The sequence below is a fragment of the Xiphophorus maculatus genome, chromosome 15 (assembly GCF_002775205.1).
Source record: "Xiphophorus maculatus strain JP 163 A chromosome 15, X_maculatus-5.0-male, whole genome shotgun sequence".
In the NCBI taxonomy this organism is placed as follows: Eukaryota; Metazoa; Chordata; class Actinopteri; order Cyprinodontiformes; family Poeciliidae; genus Xiphophorus; species Xiphophorus maculatus.
This window is the reverse complement of record NC_036457.1, coordinates 22380244-22398159: the sequence shown is the minus strand read 5'-3', so window position 1 is coordinate 22398159 and position 17916 is coordinate 22380244. Positions and strand designations below refer to the sequence as shown.

The 17916-nt window shown below is 39.7% G+C and overlaps 1 protein-coding gene across 1 annotated transcript; it reads right to left on the bottom strand.

Moving 5' to 3' along the window:
* Positions 1-2: 2 nt before the first annotated feature.
* wisp3 (WNT1 inducible signaling pathway protein 3) lies at positions 3-11028 on the bottom strand. The gene is made up of 5 exons (XM_014471397.2): positions 10903-11028; positions 7566-7845; positions 4557-4793; positions 2526-2698; positions 3-1573 (listed from the first exon to the last, which is right to left on the bottom strand). The coding sequence occupies exons 1-5, from the start codon at positions 10948-10950 to the stop codon at positions 1292-1294; spliced, it is 1020 nt and encodes a 339-aa protein (XP_014326883.1). The 5' UTR covers positions 10951-11028; the 3' UTR covers positions 3-1291.
* Between the last annotated feature and the right edge of the window lie 6888 nt (positions 11029-17916).

Below are 17916 nucleotides of genomic sequence, written 5' to 3'. Positions count from 1 at the left end.
AGAGATGTATTTTTCTCTACCAAATTTTATATTTCAAATTCATGCAAAACCAATTGTTTTGTATATTGTTTTTACTGTATAAAGAGAAAGCAAATATGTTAGGCCTACGTATTATTACAAAATTCCAAAGCGATAAAACGTTCCCCTTTGATAACGTTCATCTCTGTGGAAACTCAAGTCCAGCCTGATGCTTCACAGCTACTTCCCCATTCCTCAGTAGAAGTTACCAGGTTTTCATGTCTTCTAAAATCTCTCGATGAACGATTGCAGGTCATGTCAGTTATATCCATTATGAAGCAGTAGCTACAATTTTACTTGGTCTGGGTAATGATGTCTCTGTTTGGTTTTCTCCTGTTCTGGATGCCATGTTTAATGTGGGGATTTTTCTGAACGACGCTGCAGGGATTCACATCTTTTCTGTTGCTGTAATACTTTGTGAGGATTATGTTCAAAGCACTGTGAGCTGCTTCAAAAGGAGTTTAATCTTTTTTTAAATACATTTTTTTCATGCACATCAGCTGACAAAACCTTCACTCATATAAGGACATCTGAAACATTTATTTGGTTGAGCTTACAAATGCAAATGTCAAGATATTGCAAGACATTTTCTATACATGACATGCCCCAAAACATTCTTACTATAATTTCTTAAATAAAGAGCCTGATGAAAGGTTTAATGTCGCTCATATTGCTCATCTGAACTCCACCTGCCAGCTTATAAATCACCTGGAGACATTTTAATGCCTCTACATGTGACCGTTTCACCTGAAAAGAACAGAAACATTGTTTCAGTGAGTCATGGGTTATCAGGACCATTATTGTTCAAAAAATCCAAATATCACTTTATATCATGAATCTGATTAATGAGGCGTTTAAACCTCTTCCTGGGTTTGAGGAATCAGAATCAGAACTTCTTTTTTTTTATCCCAAAAGGAAATTTTGTTGCTAAATTCACTAAATTCTGCCTGAGATTTAGATGCATATTACATTAAATAGAAAGTAAAATTGAGAGTAAAGGAAGTTCAGAAGTTGAAACTGGGAAGCTGAAAATCAGGTCAACAAGCAGTTGGGTTCAGTCATGAAGCCACAGAGTTTTATTCATCTCCTGTTGGAGTTCCAGCTTTACATCTGCCTCTCCCTCCTATTGCACACACCTGTCTTAAAGACAGAGCTCATAAAATCTTTCAACATAACATTTTTTCCTTCATTTGATGACTGATTTCAAACATTTTTTATTTCTTTTGTTTTCGTTCTTGTAGAATTTCTTCGGGCTGATCGTCTCTGGGGCTTTTTAAAGTAACTGCAGGTCAGAAAACATGTCTCCTGGATCCGTGCACTTCTTCTGGCACACGCAGGACGAGATCCATTGCATCTTCCACTGAACGCTGGAGCCCGTTTTGCAGGTGAAGTTCACTTTGATCATGTGGGACTTGTTGGGGACACAGCAGCGTTTATCCTTGCAAACACCACAGTACGTGGGTCTGAACTTCTTGGTGCTGGTGCAGCCCGACAGGCGCAGTTTCTCTGCCTTCTTCGCCTGGAACTTTGGTCTGCACGTCTTCCCCTTTGGCACCTGGATGAAAAACTCTAGTTGGTGTCTTTATGAGTATTACAGGAGCAATATTCTTCATAAGCTACTTTCAGTAATTCAATATAAAAAGTGAAACTGGTTTTTATTGCAGAAATATTTTGTTGGTCCTACACATTAATGGTGAAAACTGCTGACTCCAGTTTTCTTGTGTTAAGATTCCTTGACATAAGACAAGCTCTTATATGTTGCCGAAAAGTTATTTGTAAGTTAGTTCAGTTTTATGTAAAGTATACTGTAATGTTTGCTCAAGAAAATTGACAAAGAAGCTTGGTAATATTTAGTGATTTTTCACTGGAGTTCTGCTAATAAGTTAACTTGAGTTTCTGATAACCCACATTTTTTATCAGAGAATGATTTATTAGTCAGAGTGGATATTTAAGTTTCCTGAGAAGATCCGTTTCAGGTTTTCATAATCTTTTAGCCATAATCAACATACATTAATCAATATAAACGTTTGATTAATTCTTCTCTAAATATGTCATGAATTTCACCTTTTAAGTTGAATTGCTGAAACACCCACACTGTTCAATGATGCTGTAACACCCTGAGATGCATCGGTGTTGGAATTTATGATGTATCGGCACCAACATCGGTATCTACCGATATCAGGCATTTTCTAACATATCGATATCAGTCAAATACATAAAGCCAATATTTATCTCCATCTTGTTTTTGTTTTTTTACTGGAGGGGGAGAGAAGGAGGTCGGTGGTGTGGTATTTGTTTGGTCATGTGTCAGTAATGCAGCAAAGGATTGTGGGGAGTCTAACTGAAGCAGTGTGAAGTCAGTGGTGTGACCGTGGAAGTAGGAATGAAACATATATAATATTGATTGTTGACCAATCAATATTGGCACTGATAAGCCAAATGTTCTTATCAGTGCACCCCAACATCGTCACAATGAAAACACACGTTAACTGAGACGAAGTCGTCACCTTGATGCTCTTCAGCAGATTTTTTTCACAAGGCCGCAGCAGACAGAGGCGCCGATCTTTCCTCATCTCACATTTTGCGTTGTCGTTGTTGACGCGGACGGAGATGCCCAGTCCGCAGGTGTTGGAGCAGGGGCTCCAGGGGGTCGTCTGGACCAGACAGCTCTTCTTCCAAGCTAAAGGAGGATCCCTGTAAGCCTTCAGTGTTATAGTTAAAGGGTGCTGTGTCACCAGCACCCTGTAGGGGGCGCTGGTCTGATTATAATTACAACAGAGATGGCAACTTAGGCTTGGGAATGTTTCTTTGTAATACAGTCAGGTGAGAAAATTAGAACATTGCAAGACGGCCATTTTTATCTTTGTAAAATATTTGGACTTGTAGGCATTTTTTCTTAACTTCGACCAGTTGAAAATAGTGAGAAGACTAATCAGTTTTAGGGCTGAAAAATTAATAATATTAACTGTGATTAATCTATAATTGTCAACTAATTTAGTAATTGAATAGTCGTTAACTGGAGTATACAGGTTGAAAAAAGGCCCTCTGCTGAAAGAATGGCTCACTCAGAGCAGTAATTACATCAAACTGTACAAAAATATATATTTTGCATTTAAGCTGCTATCCAATTATGAATCTTTTTTTAAAAGTCACCAGCTGTACACTGCGTTGATGTTAAGTCAAGCAGAAACGGCTGATCTTTTCACATGTTGATGTTAGAAGTATTTTTCTTTTTAGCTCCAAATGTTCAAGTGTTCACTAAACAAATGCTGTTACATTTTAGGCAAGACCATGATTATTATTATTATTATTATTATTATTGAAATGTTTATTTGCATTTTTGAATGTATTTCTAATATTGTACAAAATAAGCCTTAGTGGCTAAATGAAAAGTCTGCAGAATGTGCTTTTGCCTTGTTTTTGCCACGACTCTAATCATCAGAATAATTGATATAATAATTGATTACTAAAATAATCGCAAGCTGTGGCACCACCATGTCTACGTGGTTAGAGGATTATTTCTTAGCATTTTGATGGACTTTTGTGTATTTAAAGCTCAGACTTCTCGTCAATAGATACGTTGCTGAGTAGGAGATACTAGCTGCTCATGAGTCTGACAGGGGATTTAAATAGGCTCAAACTCATTTTAAATCAACCATTCTATTTTACAAAGATAACCTACAAATGGGGGACAACTTTCAACATACCCAAGTATGTTCCAAGGAGACCACAAGATGCTGAAAGCAGTTTCCAGAAGCCCTCAAATATCATTATGTCTGACTCCATCATCCAGATTTCGGGCCTGATTTCTAGTTTCTAGCTGGAAAAACTGCAGTTTTGTTTCTCTTCAGCTGGAGGAAGTTATGACTCGTCCACATATTGATTTGATCTAATTGATTTGGATGAGTTCAATCACCTGGTGACATCAGAATGTAGAACTGTGTGTCATCTGCGTATTTATGGTCACTACTCTTATTTCTTCACTCCAAAAACACAAAATCTTACCCAATATGTTTGGTTTGGTTTCTAGTGCAAATATCTTAGTTGACCTGAAATAAGACAAAACTAACGTAGAAGAAACTTTTCAAAAAGATATAGGATGTTGTTTTAAGTTAATAATTCTTGAATATTTATTAAAATAAATCTAGTTCCACTGTCAGATTATTTCACTCATAATATGTCAAAAATGTCTTGTTATAAGTGAAATAATCTGCCAATGAAACTGATCAATATTAAGGAATTATTGACTGAAAACAAATTCCTATATCTTGCTGAAAAATTACTTGTAAGTTCGTTTTGTCTTATTTCAAGTGCACTAAGATATATTAGACACAAGACTAACTGGGTAGGATTTTGTGTTTTTGCAGTGTTGTCGTAACCTGAACTAGTGGGAGAATGTAGATATTAAATAGAAGTCCCAGGATTACCATCGCTTCAGAAAACGATCAATCTTCGTCATTATGATCATTTCCTCAACGTTGGAAATCCAGCTCCAATCATCTCCAGCCTGTTCCAGGCCAGTTACTCTGAACACACACCTGTCATGTATGTGGTCTCCTGCTGGTGTTTGCCGGGGTTTGGGCCGTTGCGGAGGCCGGCCGGTCTGTTGCCCATCAGCGGCGCGGGGCCCAGCAGGCCAGCAGGCTTCTGGATGAAAGCAGGCGTGCAGCCGATGGCTCCGGCGATGCATGTGCACTTATAGAGGGGGCTGGGCTGGAAGGTTTCCCCGTTCTCATAGTGGAGCCCATTCAGGTCGCAGCCAACCGCCATCATGTCTGTTAGAGAGGGGAAATGCGTCAGGACTCCTCATGTGGTTTTGCCTTTGAGCTCAGGGCCAGTTCATTTTTCTCTTGATAAATACGATCCTTTGAAAATATGGAATGAGGTTTTCCACACTTAATGTTCTCCAGCATACACATAAAGACCAGACTGAGTTTCATTACTTATGAGGATATAAAGTTAGTCTCCAATCATTTCAGTGTTTGTTTTAACAAATTATTTAATCCTCATTTGGGATTAAAGTTTTAGAAAATGCAACTTTAGAGAATCCTCAACACACATTATGTTACGCTGTTGCATTATTTGTCAAAACTGCAGGGCGGACGCTGGTATGGGCCACTTTTCTTTCTTTTTTTTCAGCCATTTTCAACCTTTCCATACACAAGTCTAAAAAGAAAAAATATAATACTGAAAACACAAGATGAAACCAGTACAAAAATAGGTAAAGACTATTTAGATTCCATTGATGGCAAGAACACAAAGTGTAGGCTGAAAAAAGTGTAGCTTATTCTCCATTCACTTTGTGATGCATAAAGCATCATCACATTCTTTCCTGTATATTTTTCTAAAACATAACTGCAAAGAACTCCAGCTGAGTCTGCAGACAAACTCATGAGAGTAAACATAATCAGACCTTATTATATTTGTTTAGCAAATGACTTAAATATATATTTTTTAAAGAGTGAAAAATGTTTTAACTCGACACAACAATTATTCCCACCTGCACCCCTCAGACTGAAGAACATTTGTTTTTCATATTCATCCTGACCTTTAGTTTTTTTATTTAAAAAGTTTCTATTTTCTTGTTTGTTTTTTCACTGTCTGTACACCTGGGAAGGAGTTTATTACAGGATGTACGTTATCAATCAGTGTTGTACATAATCAACAACGCGTTGTTGAAAAAAGAAAAAGATCCTTTTACTGCATCCGGAAACACATGATATCACATTCATTCACCCAACCATCCGTCGTTTTTGCCTCTGATTCAGGGAGCGCGCTCCACACAGTTCAGTGACTCACATGTCCTTCTCCTTATCCGGTGTGAGTTACAATTCGTGTGAGTTACGAATTAGTTACTAATTAAGAATTAGTCACATAATTAGTTATGTGACTAATTCGTAATATTTTAAAGCATGCAGTGTGAGAAATATTTCATTAGTTGGATAAAAATAATTGATGCAGTTCTAATTCATACAGCTCTCTTCTGTGTTAGTTTCATACGAGTTTCTCCAGATCTCCACACTATAACTCATATATGGAAGACCATAACATTTAAGGGATTTCTTATTTACAAAATATGTTATTGTATTCGATAATGCAATAGGTGTTGACATTTTAGCTTTTACATGATCAATATGAGCCCTCCTATGCATCACCCCCAAAAATCTGATTTCAATCTGATTTTATGATGGAAACAATTAATCTGTGACTGACATGGCAGGATTAGATGAGTTTAACAGTCTGATTACACAGTAGATCTTTATCACATGCATGTGAACAACAAACATCTCTGGAATGTGTCTGATGTAAAGATAGCAGAGAGCTTCTTTGAAACTCCCCACAGAGTAATATATCTAAAAAAAAAAAATCCCCGCAGGTTTTTTTCACGCCAGCTTGTTTTTGCATTGGTTTCCAGCTGAGCTGCCCGGGGCCCAGCTCTGTTTGGGCTTCACCTGTGCTTTTCGCTCTTGACGGTTTTCATCTTGACATTCCCACAAAACCTGTGTCAGACTGTGTGTTCATGTGTATGGAAATATTCATATATAAAATACAACTAAGGGATCAACCAACACAAAGTTATATAACTGTGAAGTGGAGGACAAGTGATACTTTGTTCACTAAATTATTTACAACTTAGAATCTGAATAGTGTGGTGTGCATCTGAATTGTGATGCACAAATGATTCATTGCTTGTGAAGAACTGGAAGTGAACTTCTCATGGCTTTCTTCTTGCCAGTTATTCATAAAGGTCATATTTGGGGTGAAACTAAAAGTTATCTTAGCAGCAGAGTTTTCTTTTTTTACTGTGACTCTGCAGCTCCTTCAGTTCTTCCTGACTGATTTGCTGTGTTCTTCTGTCATTTAAGTGACTTAAAGGGACAGTATCATGTTTGCCATTTTTACAGCACAATGAAGTTATGGCTAGCTTCAGTTGTTATAAAAATACTGCATATATCAAACATGATTTAAAAGAAATTTGACTTTGTAATTTAACACTTTGAAATTGGGCCTCTCTCCGTTTAAGACAATTTCGCTCTTTCTGAAACTCCGCCTTCAGGAAGTGGAGGAGCCGTTAGAAGGCAGCGCTAGGTCCAACCAGGTGTTTTGCACAGCTGGTCGCCTTGGAGATTAAAGGATTTCTCCTGAAAGAATCAAGACAACACTCCATGTATGTTTGTGATGATGGAATAACTTTATAACCTGATGTAAAGCTCAAAAAAGTTGCTTTTTACATGATGCTGCCTCTTTTAAACAGGACAATTGATTCCACTGGAGTAAAATGGACTAAACTGAAATGTTGCATTTTCCACTTCTCTTCTTTTCCTACCACTGTGTGTTGGTCTTTGACATAAAATCCCAAGAAAACACATTGAAGTTTGTGGTTGTATTGTCACAAACAACAAGAAAAAAAACTTTGAGGAGTGAATACTTTTGGCTCTGAAGCTGTCTTGAATGTGGGAAAAACAAATGTTGCACTATTCAATCAAGAATGATCTTTCTGATGTAACTGTGTAGAGCTCTGACTAAATTAAAGGAGAGACACTTACATGCACACACTCCAACCTCATATCTAGGCTTGTCTGCTGAGAAGTCACAGTACATGCCCTTGTGTGGGTCACACACATCCCTCTCATTGCAGCGCTCCCCTATCTGCCGCGCACAGCTTTTGCAGCAGCCGCAGCCGTCAAGGACGGAGCTCACTCCCGGGGCACAGTACTTCCTCTCAGCACACTTGCAAGGCCACTGGCAGAACTGCCGCCTTTCGGCCGGCTCCCGTCCTCCTCTGGGAGCCGGCTGTTGCCCGTTCCTCTGAGCATCACTGGTGGGCTGTGTAAAGAGGGACAAAACATTCATTAAGAACTGGTTTGAGTCAGTTTTTCAACACAACACTTCCTTCAGACGTACACACTACGTGTGTGTTCACATCTTTCCGCCCTGTTGGTTTGGATCTTTTGTACAAGTGTGAATACTTGTGAATCCTGTGTGAACCAAACAACTGGACCTGAGGTGGTTTCTGTCCACTTCCAAGCAAACGCTGGTGCAGTTTGCTTCTGGTGTGAATACAAACTAACCTCAATCTGAGCCAGATTGTGGCTCAGATACTGGAGTTGACTAGGTGAAAGTTTCCTACACTGTAGTGTAGCATCTGAATCTACTACTGAGCTGATCTAATGTTGTAATATCTTTTCCAACACATTTTTATGACCTTTAACACACCTCGCTTTGATCCCATCATTCTGTCCGGGTGATTAACTAGTTTGTCAGTGAGTGTAATTAAACGTGCTAAGAGCCTCTGATCTGAAATCATCATGTGACAGAACATTTCACTGTACATCTGTAAACTCTGCTACTACATGCCTGATGCTCAGCCTGTCAGTCAGAAAGTAACACTACAAAGAGAGAGCAACTGCAGATTGCTCTGTACAGTTTATTGAAGATCCCTTGCTTTTGTTCAGTAAATCTACTGAAGGTTTAAGTTTCCACAGCAGATAGCTGCATGGCCAAGAGATTTTCAGGCCTTACATGCAAAGACTCAAAACAGGCATGGAAGCATCCATTTAGTATTTTCTTGTCTTTTTCTGGTTTTTTTGTTGTTGTTTTTTTTATTAGGAAAATTTCAAAAGTCTGGCTTTCTATATACTTTGATAGAACAATTCTTTTTCCCAGAAGATGTATTCCAGGTCTTTTGATATACAATACACTAGGATTGAAGGATTTCTTATTGTCATACCACCTTTGCTTGTTTGTGGTACACAATTCAGACTCAGGTCCCAGATTAAGAAAATTTACTACACAATAAATAAATAAATATATTATTATTATATATTATTAAATGTATTTTATGTTATTATTATTATTATTTTGCTATGCGGTGTCAATGAAAATGTTCCCTCATTGCCAAACCAAAAGCATCTGGAGAAAGGGTTTGAATTAGGGCCGGGACATAAATGCGTTCATTTTGATTAGTTAATTACATAGATCTGAACAGGTAAAAAATTTTGAAGGCAATTCATCTTATTTTTGTTCCTGTCAGAACCTTTGTATTTGAGTGTTCCTGGTACGCCTGTAAATCTGATGCACAAGCAACATCCACAAACTGAGCGATGGGTGACAGCCCAACCCCAATACTCGCACTACGCCCTCTACGAAGTGTGTACTCAGAGTGAACATAAGGGTTTCGGTGCCAGGTTACAAGTGTGCAAACATCAGAGAATCGGAAAAACATGCCTCTGTGTCGCAACCTGAAGTCCAAAATGGCAGACCAGTTGCTGTTTAGGCATCTGTACTGCCAAAAGTGGCAGCACAGCTACAACAAGCAATCGATTTTAAATGTACACTGTAGATATTTCCTGCTTTCCAAAGTCCTTTCAGGAGATATTTGGCTGCTGAAAATGTGTTTTGTTGTGACACAATGACAGAATTTAATGTTATTCACGTTATTATTTCAATACTTTACATTTGAAAACAGTTTTTTTGTGACAGCTTGCTCATATTTCCAAGATGACAACTTTTCATCACATGATGATTTTGTCAAAAGATGCACATGTACTAAAGTGTACTACAATCCAGTCCAAACGTGTCTTAAAAGCAGTTCCTCCTGCTATGATTCAGCTAATTAAACATGTGACTAAATATTCAGCTGTTAAGCCCAAAAGATCATTTTTGATTATGAATGGCTGATTTATAAACAAATCTTAATGATAACTTTGTAAGGAAGAAAGAAACTCTGACTTTACTTCTCTACCCTGAGAAGAAAATATTTGTTTAAAAAATATGAGGATATCTCTAAAGACTAATTCATTTCCCTCTAATTAGCTTGATTAAAATCTTAATCAAGTCCCAGCAGTAATGAAAATACATCCATATTGGTTATCTGGATGAAAGTTCAACACAGTCAAATCCCTTTACAGCGGTATTGAGATTTTTTTGTAATATATTATATTATATTTCTGAAACAGTCAAAGATAAAGTACGGAGCTGGATACTGCAGCTGAGTTCTCCATCCTTCCATCCAACCGGAAATATAAATTCTTCTGTTTACTTAATGATATTGTTCCAGATGGGTGTCGGACTATACGTCTGTCATTCATATTTTGCTATTATTACGGTGAATATGCAAAACTGAGACTCATGTCCGTCCTAGTCCTTGCTATTGTTCCCTCATAGTCCACTTCCTGTCAGTCTCCTTGTCTAAACAAATCAGAGACAGCATGCTGGCTGAGGTATAGCACCTCCACCAATGGTTACACCCTGCAGCATCGCCCTGACTGCTCAGAGGGTTTGGACCTGCAGCAACACAGACTGCTGCAGCAGACCGCTGACTTCTCAGCAGCTTTTCAACATTTGCGGCGCTGCGTGGTTGTGGTCCGGCATGCTGCTGCTGCTGCTGCTGCTGCTGCTGCTGCTGCTGCTGCTGCTGCTGCTGCTGCTGCTGCTGCTGCTGCTGCTGCTGCTGCTGCTGCTGCTGCTGCTGCTGCTGCTGCTGCTTGGGCTCCACTTCTGCTGTCAATTTTCCAAAGGTCACTGAGGGCTATGCCAAAAATCTGAAGCCTGTCTGCCGACTTCACTGAAAGAGCTCATTTGATGGTTGTGAAAACGGATCTCCATGAGCTTTTACTACACAGACCTTAGAAAACGGCTTTTGCCCGCTTAGTCTGTTGAAAGACTGAACCCGGTCCCTGAATACAGCCTGCATGCAAACAACATGTTAGCATGTCTATGGCTTTCTGGATGATGATCAGGTTCTGATGCTATGCAGAGCACCAAAGCGTCTTTAAGCTGATCTTTTTTCTTCAAAGATGAATGCTGAGTGACGCCCTGTATCACCCATCAGAGATCCACTCTGTCAGTGACCTGAGAGCAGAAAAAGATTTTTCTTCTTACCTGCTGAGCAAAGATGAGCACGAGAGAGCAGCAGAGAAGTGATAGCATCTCTTCAGTGTGAAGGCTGTGGTGAGCGCCAGAGGAGGACTCACAGGGCGCTGAGGGAGTCGGACAGTGAGCTTCAGGGTGGACAGACTGGGAGAGGGAGAGTGGAATGGGGTGGGGTCAGGTCGGGTCGGGCGGGGAGAGATTGGAGAGCCGACCTGTTGGGGAAGGGGACAAAGCGCCTCTCTGTCTCCTCTGCAAACACACCTTTCCTCGTTCTGCCGATCCAGAAGGGAAATATTTGTCTTCATAACTGCTGGGTGGCACCCGGGCCGTCCAGCCTGGTCCACTTGTTTATTCTATGTCTGTGGACCTCGCTCAGATTGAGCTTGGTGAAAGAGCTAAATCTGTAATCCACGTCGCAAGGCTGCACATGCATACACCCAGGAATATTTCAGCAGAGAAGAGAGAGGCCTGTTTTCAGGAGAAGGTGCTGAACAAACCTGATGTCATGAGCAAAGTTCTTCTCATTAAAGCCATTCAGTCTTTTCTGGTTTGGTCGATTTGGTGCTAAAGCCGACTTAATGTGGAATGTACTTGAAATCATATTTTCTTTGTATTCACACTGAGTAAAGAGCTCCATGTGACACGACATCAATCTGTTGAGCCAAAACGCCTTTGAAGCTTCACATGGAAGGATGCAGGAGGGAGCAGCTTCCTCTTACAGTAAAGGCCAAACACTTCACTCCTCAGAGGCCCATGCATACTCAACGCAGAGTTAATACACAGTCAATAGAGAACCAACACAGACTCCATGTAGCACATCCACTCAAAGGTCCATTTTTTCAACGCTGTGTGTGTACTCTGTCACAGTAAACCGTTTGGCAGGAAGTCATGTTCACATGGAACTGTTTTGTATCCCACTCCGTCATGATAAGGTGTAGGTTACCTTCCAGCGGGGTCACGACCCTAAGCATTAAGCTGCAGTGCTACCAAGACGGTTCAGAATAAAGTAGATTTGTTACAACAGTCAAGTCAAAGTATAGAACTGAATTCAAAATCAAATCTACTGGAAGACTTGAAAATGAATGCGTCACTTTCCCTCCACTTCACAAATTTACACTACATTGTGTTGCTCTATCGTGTAAAATCAAAATAAAACCCATTTTACATTGTGATTTTATTCCAGCAAGGCTTTGTTTAGGACATAAAAGTGAAAAGTGCAGAGAATGTTGCTCTCCCCGGGTCATTACAGCCAGGTGAGGTGAACAGGGGAGCGTAAAAATTTCTTACCACGAAATGAGAAGTCAGCGGACACACCCAGCTCCGTACTTGTTCATGTTCACCCCACAGCTGTTTTTATTGGCAGAACGAAACAACGCACCACGCTGTCACGTGTAGATTTGTCAACCAAACATGTAACCATAGCATGTTCATGTAGTAGCCTTGTTTTTTATGACACACATACCATCTCCAAAAGCTGCCGCCGACTAAAATTGTTTTATTACTGATGTGACGATTATTAGCAGTGATTGAACCTGTGATAAATCAGCCTGTCAGACACTGGTTTTGTACCGTTCACAAATTTCTGTTGATGCATAACTTCATGAAGCGTAAAGTTATGCAGAGCTAAGGATTTTCATAACTGCTGCAGTGAAACGTGACTCCTCCTCTGTGACGCCGTCACTCAGGACCGGCTGCAAACCTGCACTCACATGGCATCAGATCATCAGATCATCAGATCCCAGAGATCTGATGAGACCTTCTGGATCTCAAAGTTAGGATCAATAACACCTTCTCTCTTCTGCTGGCTTTCATGAGCTCACTTGGGAAATTATGAACTCCACCAAATTTAGGATGGTCCTAAAAGTGAATCAAAAATTATTAAATAGTTTAATGATATTAGAGTAAAACAAAATGTTATTTTATTTTGAATGCTGTATTTAGAGTAGATGAGGCTGTGGACACAAGCTGAAGTTTCAATCTGGAGAGACTCAGACGGAGATAAGAAGACAATTAGAAGAGTTTATTGACAAACAGAATTTAAAGTCTTTGGCTCTCGGGCCCCGGCTGGGGATAACGGTTATCGCCGCGTTAGCTATAGGCTTCAGATGAGCATTCCTGATGCTGTTAGGAACGTCATCCCCCAGGGCCCAGCACTGGTGGTGGAGGTTGAAGAAGGGTGCGGGCCTCAAGACCGGGCGAATGGAGCAGAAGGGGTGGTGGTGGGTTGAGCTCGGCTGGAGAGCGAAGGACACCATGAATGAAGGTCCTTATCAGCTGGGACTTGGTCGATGATCGGACGTGACGTGGCTTGGTCCGGCGTTGATAGGTCGACGATTGTGGGCTGGTCGCTTCAATTAACGGGTCCCGGTGGGGATAAAAGAGTCTTCCAGTTTGAATTTGCGCCTAGGCTTCATATCTGAAAATAAAACAATAAATACTCTCAATATTTATTGAGAGTATTTATTGTAGGATTTATTGAGATTTTCAGACTGAGACTTCATCCAGATGATCTCCTGGATACCAACATGTGTTGGTGATGATTATATCAGACGTCATCCGAAGCCTCGGCTGGAGTTTGTTTGTTTGTTTGTTTGTTTTTACCAGCAGGGACACGAGAACCTCTGGATTCAAGGCCGAAAGATAGGCTCCATAAACAACCGGAAATATAAATTCTTTTGGTCAGATTTCTGAAACTTTTCATCCACTGGGCTTTTCTCAGCTTCCCAGTGATTGGGACTTCGCATGCAGATCCGTGCTCCTGATTATAACATCCTGTCATCTGGACTTGTGAAGGGACTGAGCATATACTTTTAATATTTACACGCAGAAAAGCACAGAATGTTCCTTTAAGCCTGCTGGACCAGCCGACTTATTTATTCCAGGTCTTTTTTTTTCCTTTGTCATTTTCATCAGCTCAGAACAACATGTATGCTGGCTGTGAGGAATGAACCGTTTGGCCCCATTTTCCTTCCTCTAGTTGCTTCTTTTATGAGCAGGGACCGCTCCCACATGTTTGTGCCCACTCATCACTTCCAAACCCAACACCACATCACAACTGTTCAATGAAATGACTGAAACGCCTCGTGTTTTTTTTACAAGCAAGCAGAAATACATTTTAGAATGCACGATATCTAACACTGAAAGGTTGTTTGTGTAAGATTACTGCAGTGCAGATTGAAGACCTTATTGTCATTTGAAGTCATATTAATGAGAAGCCAGAGTTGAGCATAGAGCAGCGTTGTGTTGCCCCTCCCTACCTGCTGCTGTGCACTGGGGTTGAGCGTTGTAAACCCAAGGATGATTGGCAGCACTAAGACCCTCAGCCTCGCTCTGATTGGTTGCTTCTGACTGAGTTGTGTATTTCTGCAAATGGCAGCACGACCACAGGGAGGAGGCAGAGAAATTTTACATTTTTCATCCATTATATATCTGAGTTAATATTGTCATTACATTGTGATAGATTTAGCAAAAACATTAAGAAGCATATTTTGGTAAAAGTTAGCTCTTCCAGCTCTAGAGTGTAAACACTGATGTTCCTATGTGCTAACTGTGTTAGCCCTGCATGAGACCGTTTGTTTGAATACAAGAATTCTGGACCGGATTACCAAACATAATTCCCAGATGCTTTGAGACAGGAAGGCTGAACACGCTCAGTCAGCTGCACGCCTCATATCAGTGTTTTAGAACACAGCATTCCCATGTGCAGCTCACTTTTAGGGTCCCAAATCATTTTTGCTGATTTTAATAGCAGCTGAAAGGATGAAAGCATTTCTTCCAAACGGCCGCACTACAAGCCATGTGGAATAATCGGTATGTGAAGTCGAAGCGTCTCAATCCTGCGCGTACGTTCTCTTTGAGCTCGCGGGAACTGCCTCAGGCTCATCACACCTTTTAGATGCATAATTACTACTTTTCTGTGATCTGTCATGCTCATGCTTAAACAGGAGCGTTGGTTTCGCATTCCAGCTTTGTCAGGACGTTTCTTCTCACCTGACAGTACGGCTGAGTCTCTGTGACTGGCGTGACCCCTGGGGTCCGGGGTCAAAGTTTGCTTCAGGACATCCTGCTTGAAACCTAGTAGGGGTTTCCAGGGATACTATTAGTTTATAAATGACAGACTACTTATTCTTAAACGGGGGTTATATATTTTTTTTCTTCTTTCTTCTTTTGTTCTTTCCTTTGGTTTGTTGTTCTGTTCATGTAAAGCACTTTGAACTGCCTTGTTGCTGAAAATGTGCTATACAAATAAAATGACCTTATCTTAACTTACATTCAGATATATATTTAACATTTTAATGTTTAGAATGTTTTGTAAATATATTCACTCAATACTTTAGCTGTAAAGAAATACCCTCCTAATGTTATACAGACATGGGACAGAAACAAGGGTGATATTTTTATGTAGATCTATCAATAGATCAATAGTTTTATTGTATAGAAATCACAAAAATGAAATCAGAACCACACAATATAAATTCATAAAAGCTCCTTAACATATTAATCAGTCATAAGTTATTAATATTTCAATAAGCTTAATACTGTTATCATTTCGTCTCTGGAACAAGCTGTGATCATGTCTGTCTCATACAATCAGAACATTTATAGAGAAATCTTGAAGTGTTGCCACAGTTTCATAATTTTTTATCGTTTTAGTCTTCAAAATACCAAACTTTGCACATAATGTTCTTCTTTTTTCTCACTTATTACATCATTTTCTAATACCAGAACAGAAACATTTAGTTTATATACTATAGATCAACATTTAGCTTTTTTTCTCTCTCTCTCTCTTTGCTCTTTCCTCATGTAAAGCACTTTTAAGTGATTTGTTGCTGAAAACGTGCTATACTTGGAACATCCATCCATCCATCCATCCATCCATCAATTTTCTAACACTCTTGTCCCTGTTGGGGTCAGGAGGGTTGCTGGTGTCTATCTCCAGCTAACGTTCCAGGCGAGAGGCGGGGTCACCCTGGACAGGTCACCTGTCTGTCGCAAGGCAACACAGAGACAGACAGGACACACCACCATGCACACACACATTTCTGGAACAGATACTTTTTACTTTATTTTAGCAACTGTACTTTTAGCCACAGGTATAATGCTTCTGTTGTTGTTGTTTTCTCTTTTTGATGTTCCACTTCCTGGTTGTGTGTTTGGTTGGATAAGAGAGGGCTTACTGTCTGCTCTGTGTGTTGTGTCTGCATTTCTCCCAGTTTTAGCAGAGACTTGTAGTGAAGCTCCATTTAGAAAACTCTGATCCACATAGTTGACCTAAGATTACATTTCTAACCTGTCTGGGATTGCTGCAGGTCTATTTTTTTGGGATACTCTAGAAGGGCAGGGATCAGCTTGTCCTTTCACTCAGATTCATAACAAATATTAGTTATTCACACAGAGAGAGACACAGGAAGGAAGAGTTCAAACAGCAGAAAGCCAAATTCAGATAATTGGATGATCAGCTTCTAAAGTTAAGCAAGCTGCCATCAAAGCTGGTGTTTCTGGAGCAGGATAAACAACACATACTGCGCTCTGTGCTGTGTCTAATTATGTTAGTGCAAGCTTGGGCATATTTCAAACCCCACCAAGAATTCCACATTTCAAAATCAAGATTTGCTTCCAAAGGATGAATAGTTGCACAGTTGGACATCAAAACCTTTTAGGGCAATAAAAAAATGCATCATAAGCAATTCTTCCTCCAATACTGAGACAGTCAGAGTAACTAACACAACAAGAATGAAATGATGTGACTCAATAGCCACACAATGAGCACATTCGGCAATATATGTTACAATTATTACCTTTCTTTAGTCATAAGTGGGGAAACAAACCCATGCAGATGATGGTATTAATCACACTTAGCTCGGCCTGTGTTATTTTGAGGTGATGCCTAAAACAGTGCTTTTACATAAGACTGGTTGCAGTATGTTTGTGTAAAGTGTCATAAAAAAGCAATTGAGAATACATTATGTCCTGTGTGGACATCCTACTAATGGATTTATATTTTGAGAAGTAGTTAAACTCAGTTCTACCACTCAGTTAATTTGCGATTAGTTAATCGCAAGCTGTTCATGTGTCAACAAAATAGGCAACATTTTATATTCAGAAAGCCTTTCTGCTGCTAAAATATCTAGCATACCTTTGTTGTTAGCTCAACAACAAATATATTTATTGTTTTTAATCAGTTATTTATGTCATATACAACCATCAGATCGGTGCAGAGTGTTTTAATACACATTCGTCTTTCCAAAGTTTCAGAAACTCCTGATCATTCATGGAGCTTCTTTAGAAATGCAGTGGGCGCTGACGTTAGCATTCGTCTGTGCTGCTGCTACATGTTTAGCATTGAGATGCTATTTTAGGTTTGAATAGCTTCACCTGTAGGCTACCTCCTTTTAGCACAACTTGAACACAACAACATTCTTTTCCAGCGTTCCATCAGATCAAGTTTTGAGGTAAAAATGAAACAAGAGAAGCGAGAAGGACCTCGCTGCAGCAAACAGAAAGGGGCGGGACGGACCTTTCCGTCCGTTTGGAAATGGGACTTTTGCACTCCGGAAATGAAGGGGGCGCTATTTTCATAATCACTAGTATAAATACCTTAAAGAAGCGGGGTTGAGAGGTTCTTCTTTGATGTTCGGCACACGATCAACAATGTAAGACCCACAAAGTCAACAAAAGGTATTTTTTCCATCTTAATTTTTTTTTTCACATAGTAAATCAATACGCTTTTCTAGATTAGGTTGAAAATACAATTAACAGCTGCAAACTAGTAAAATTCGTAATTCATACAGGGGAAGGCTAATTTTAGCATGTAGCATAGCTAATTATTTTCCTGCTGGGCACCATTAGATAAAAATAGAAAAGTAGATAACATGTATAATTGAGAAATGTATTTTATGCTCAAACTTTGTTTTTTATTCTTATTATATAGATCCACGTATCTATTTGCAACATTCGGAATGGAGAGAAGATTCTTCCGTATTGCATGAACATAAATATTGCTGTTCCCTTTGCTAATACAAG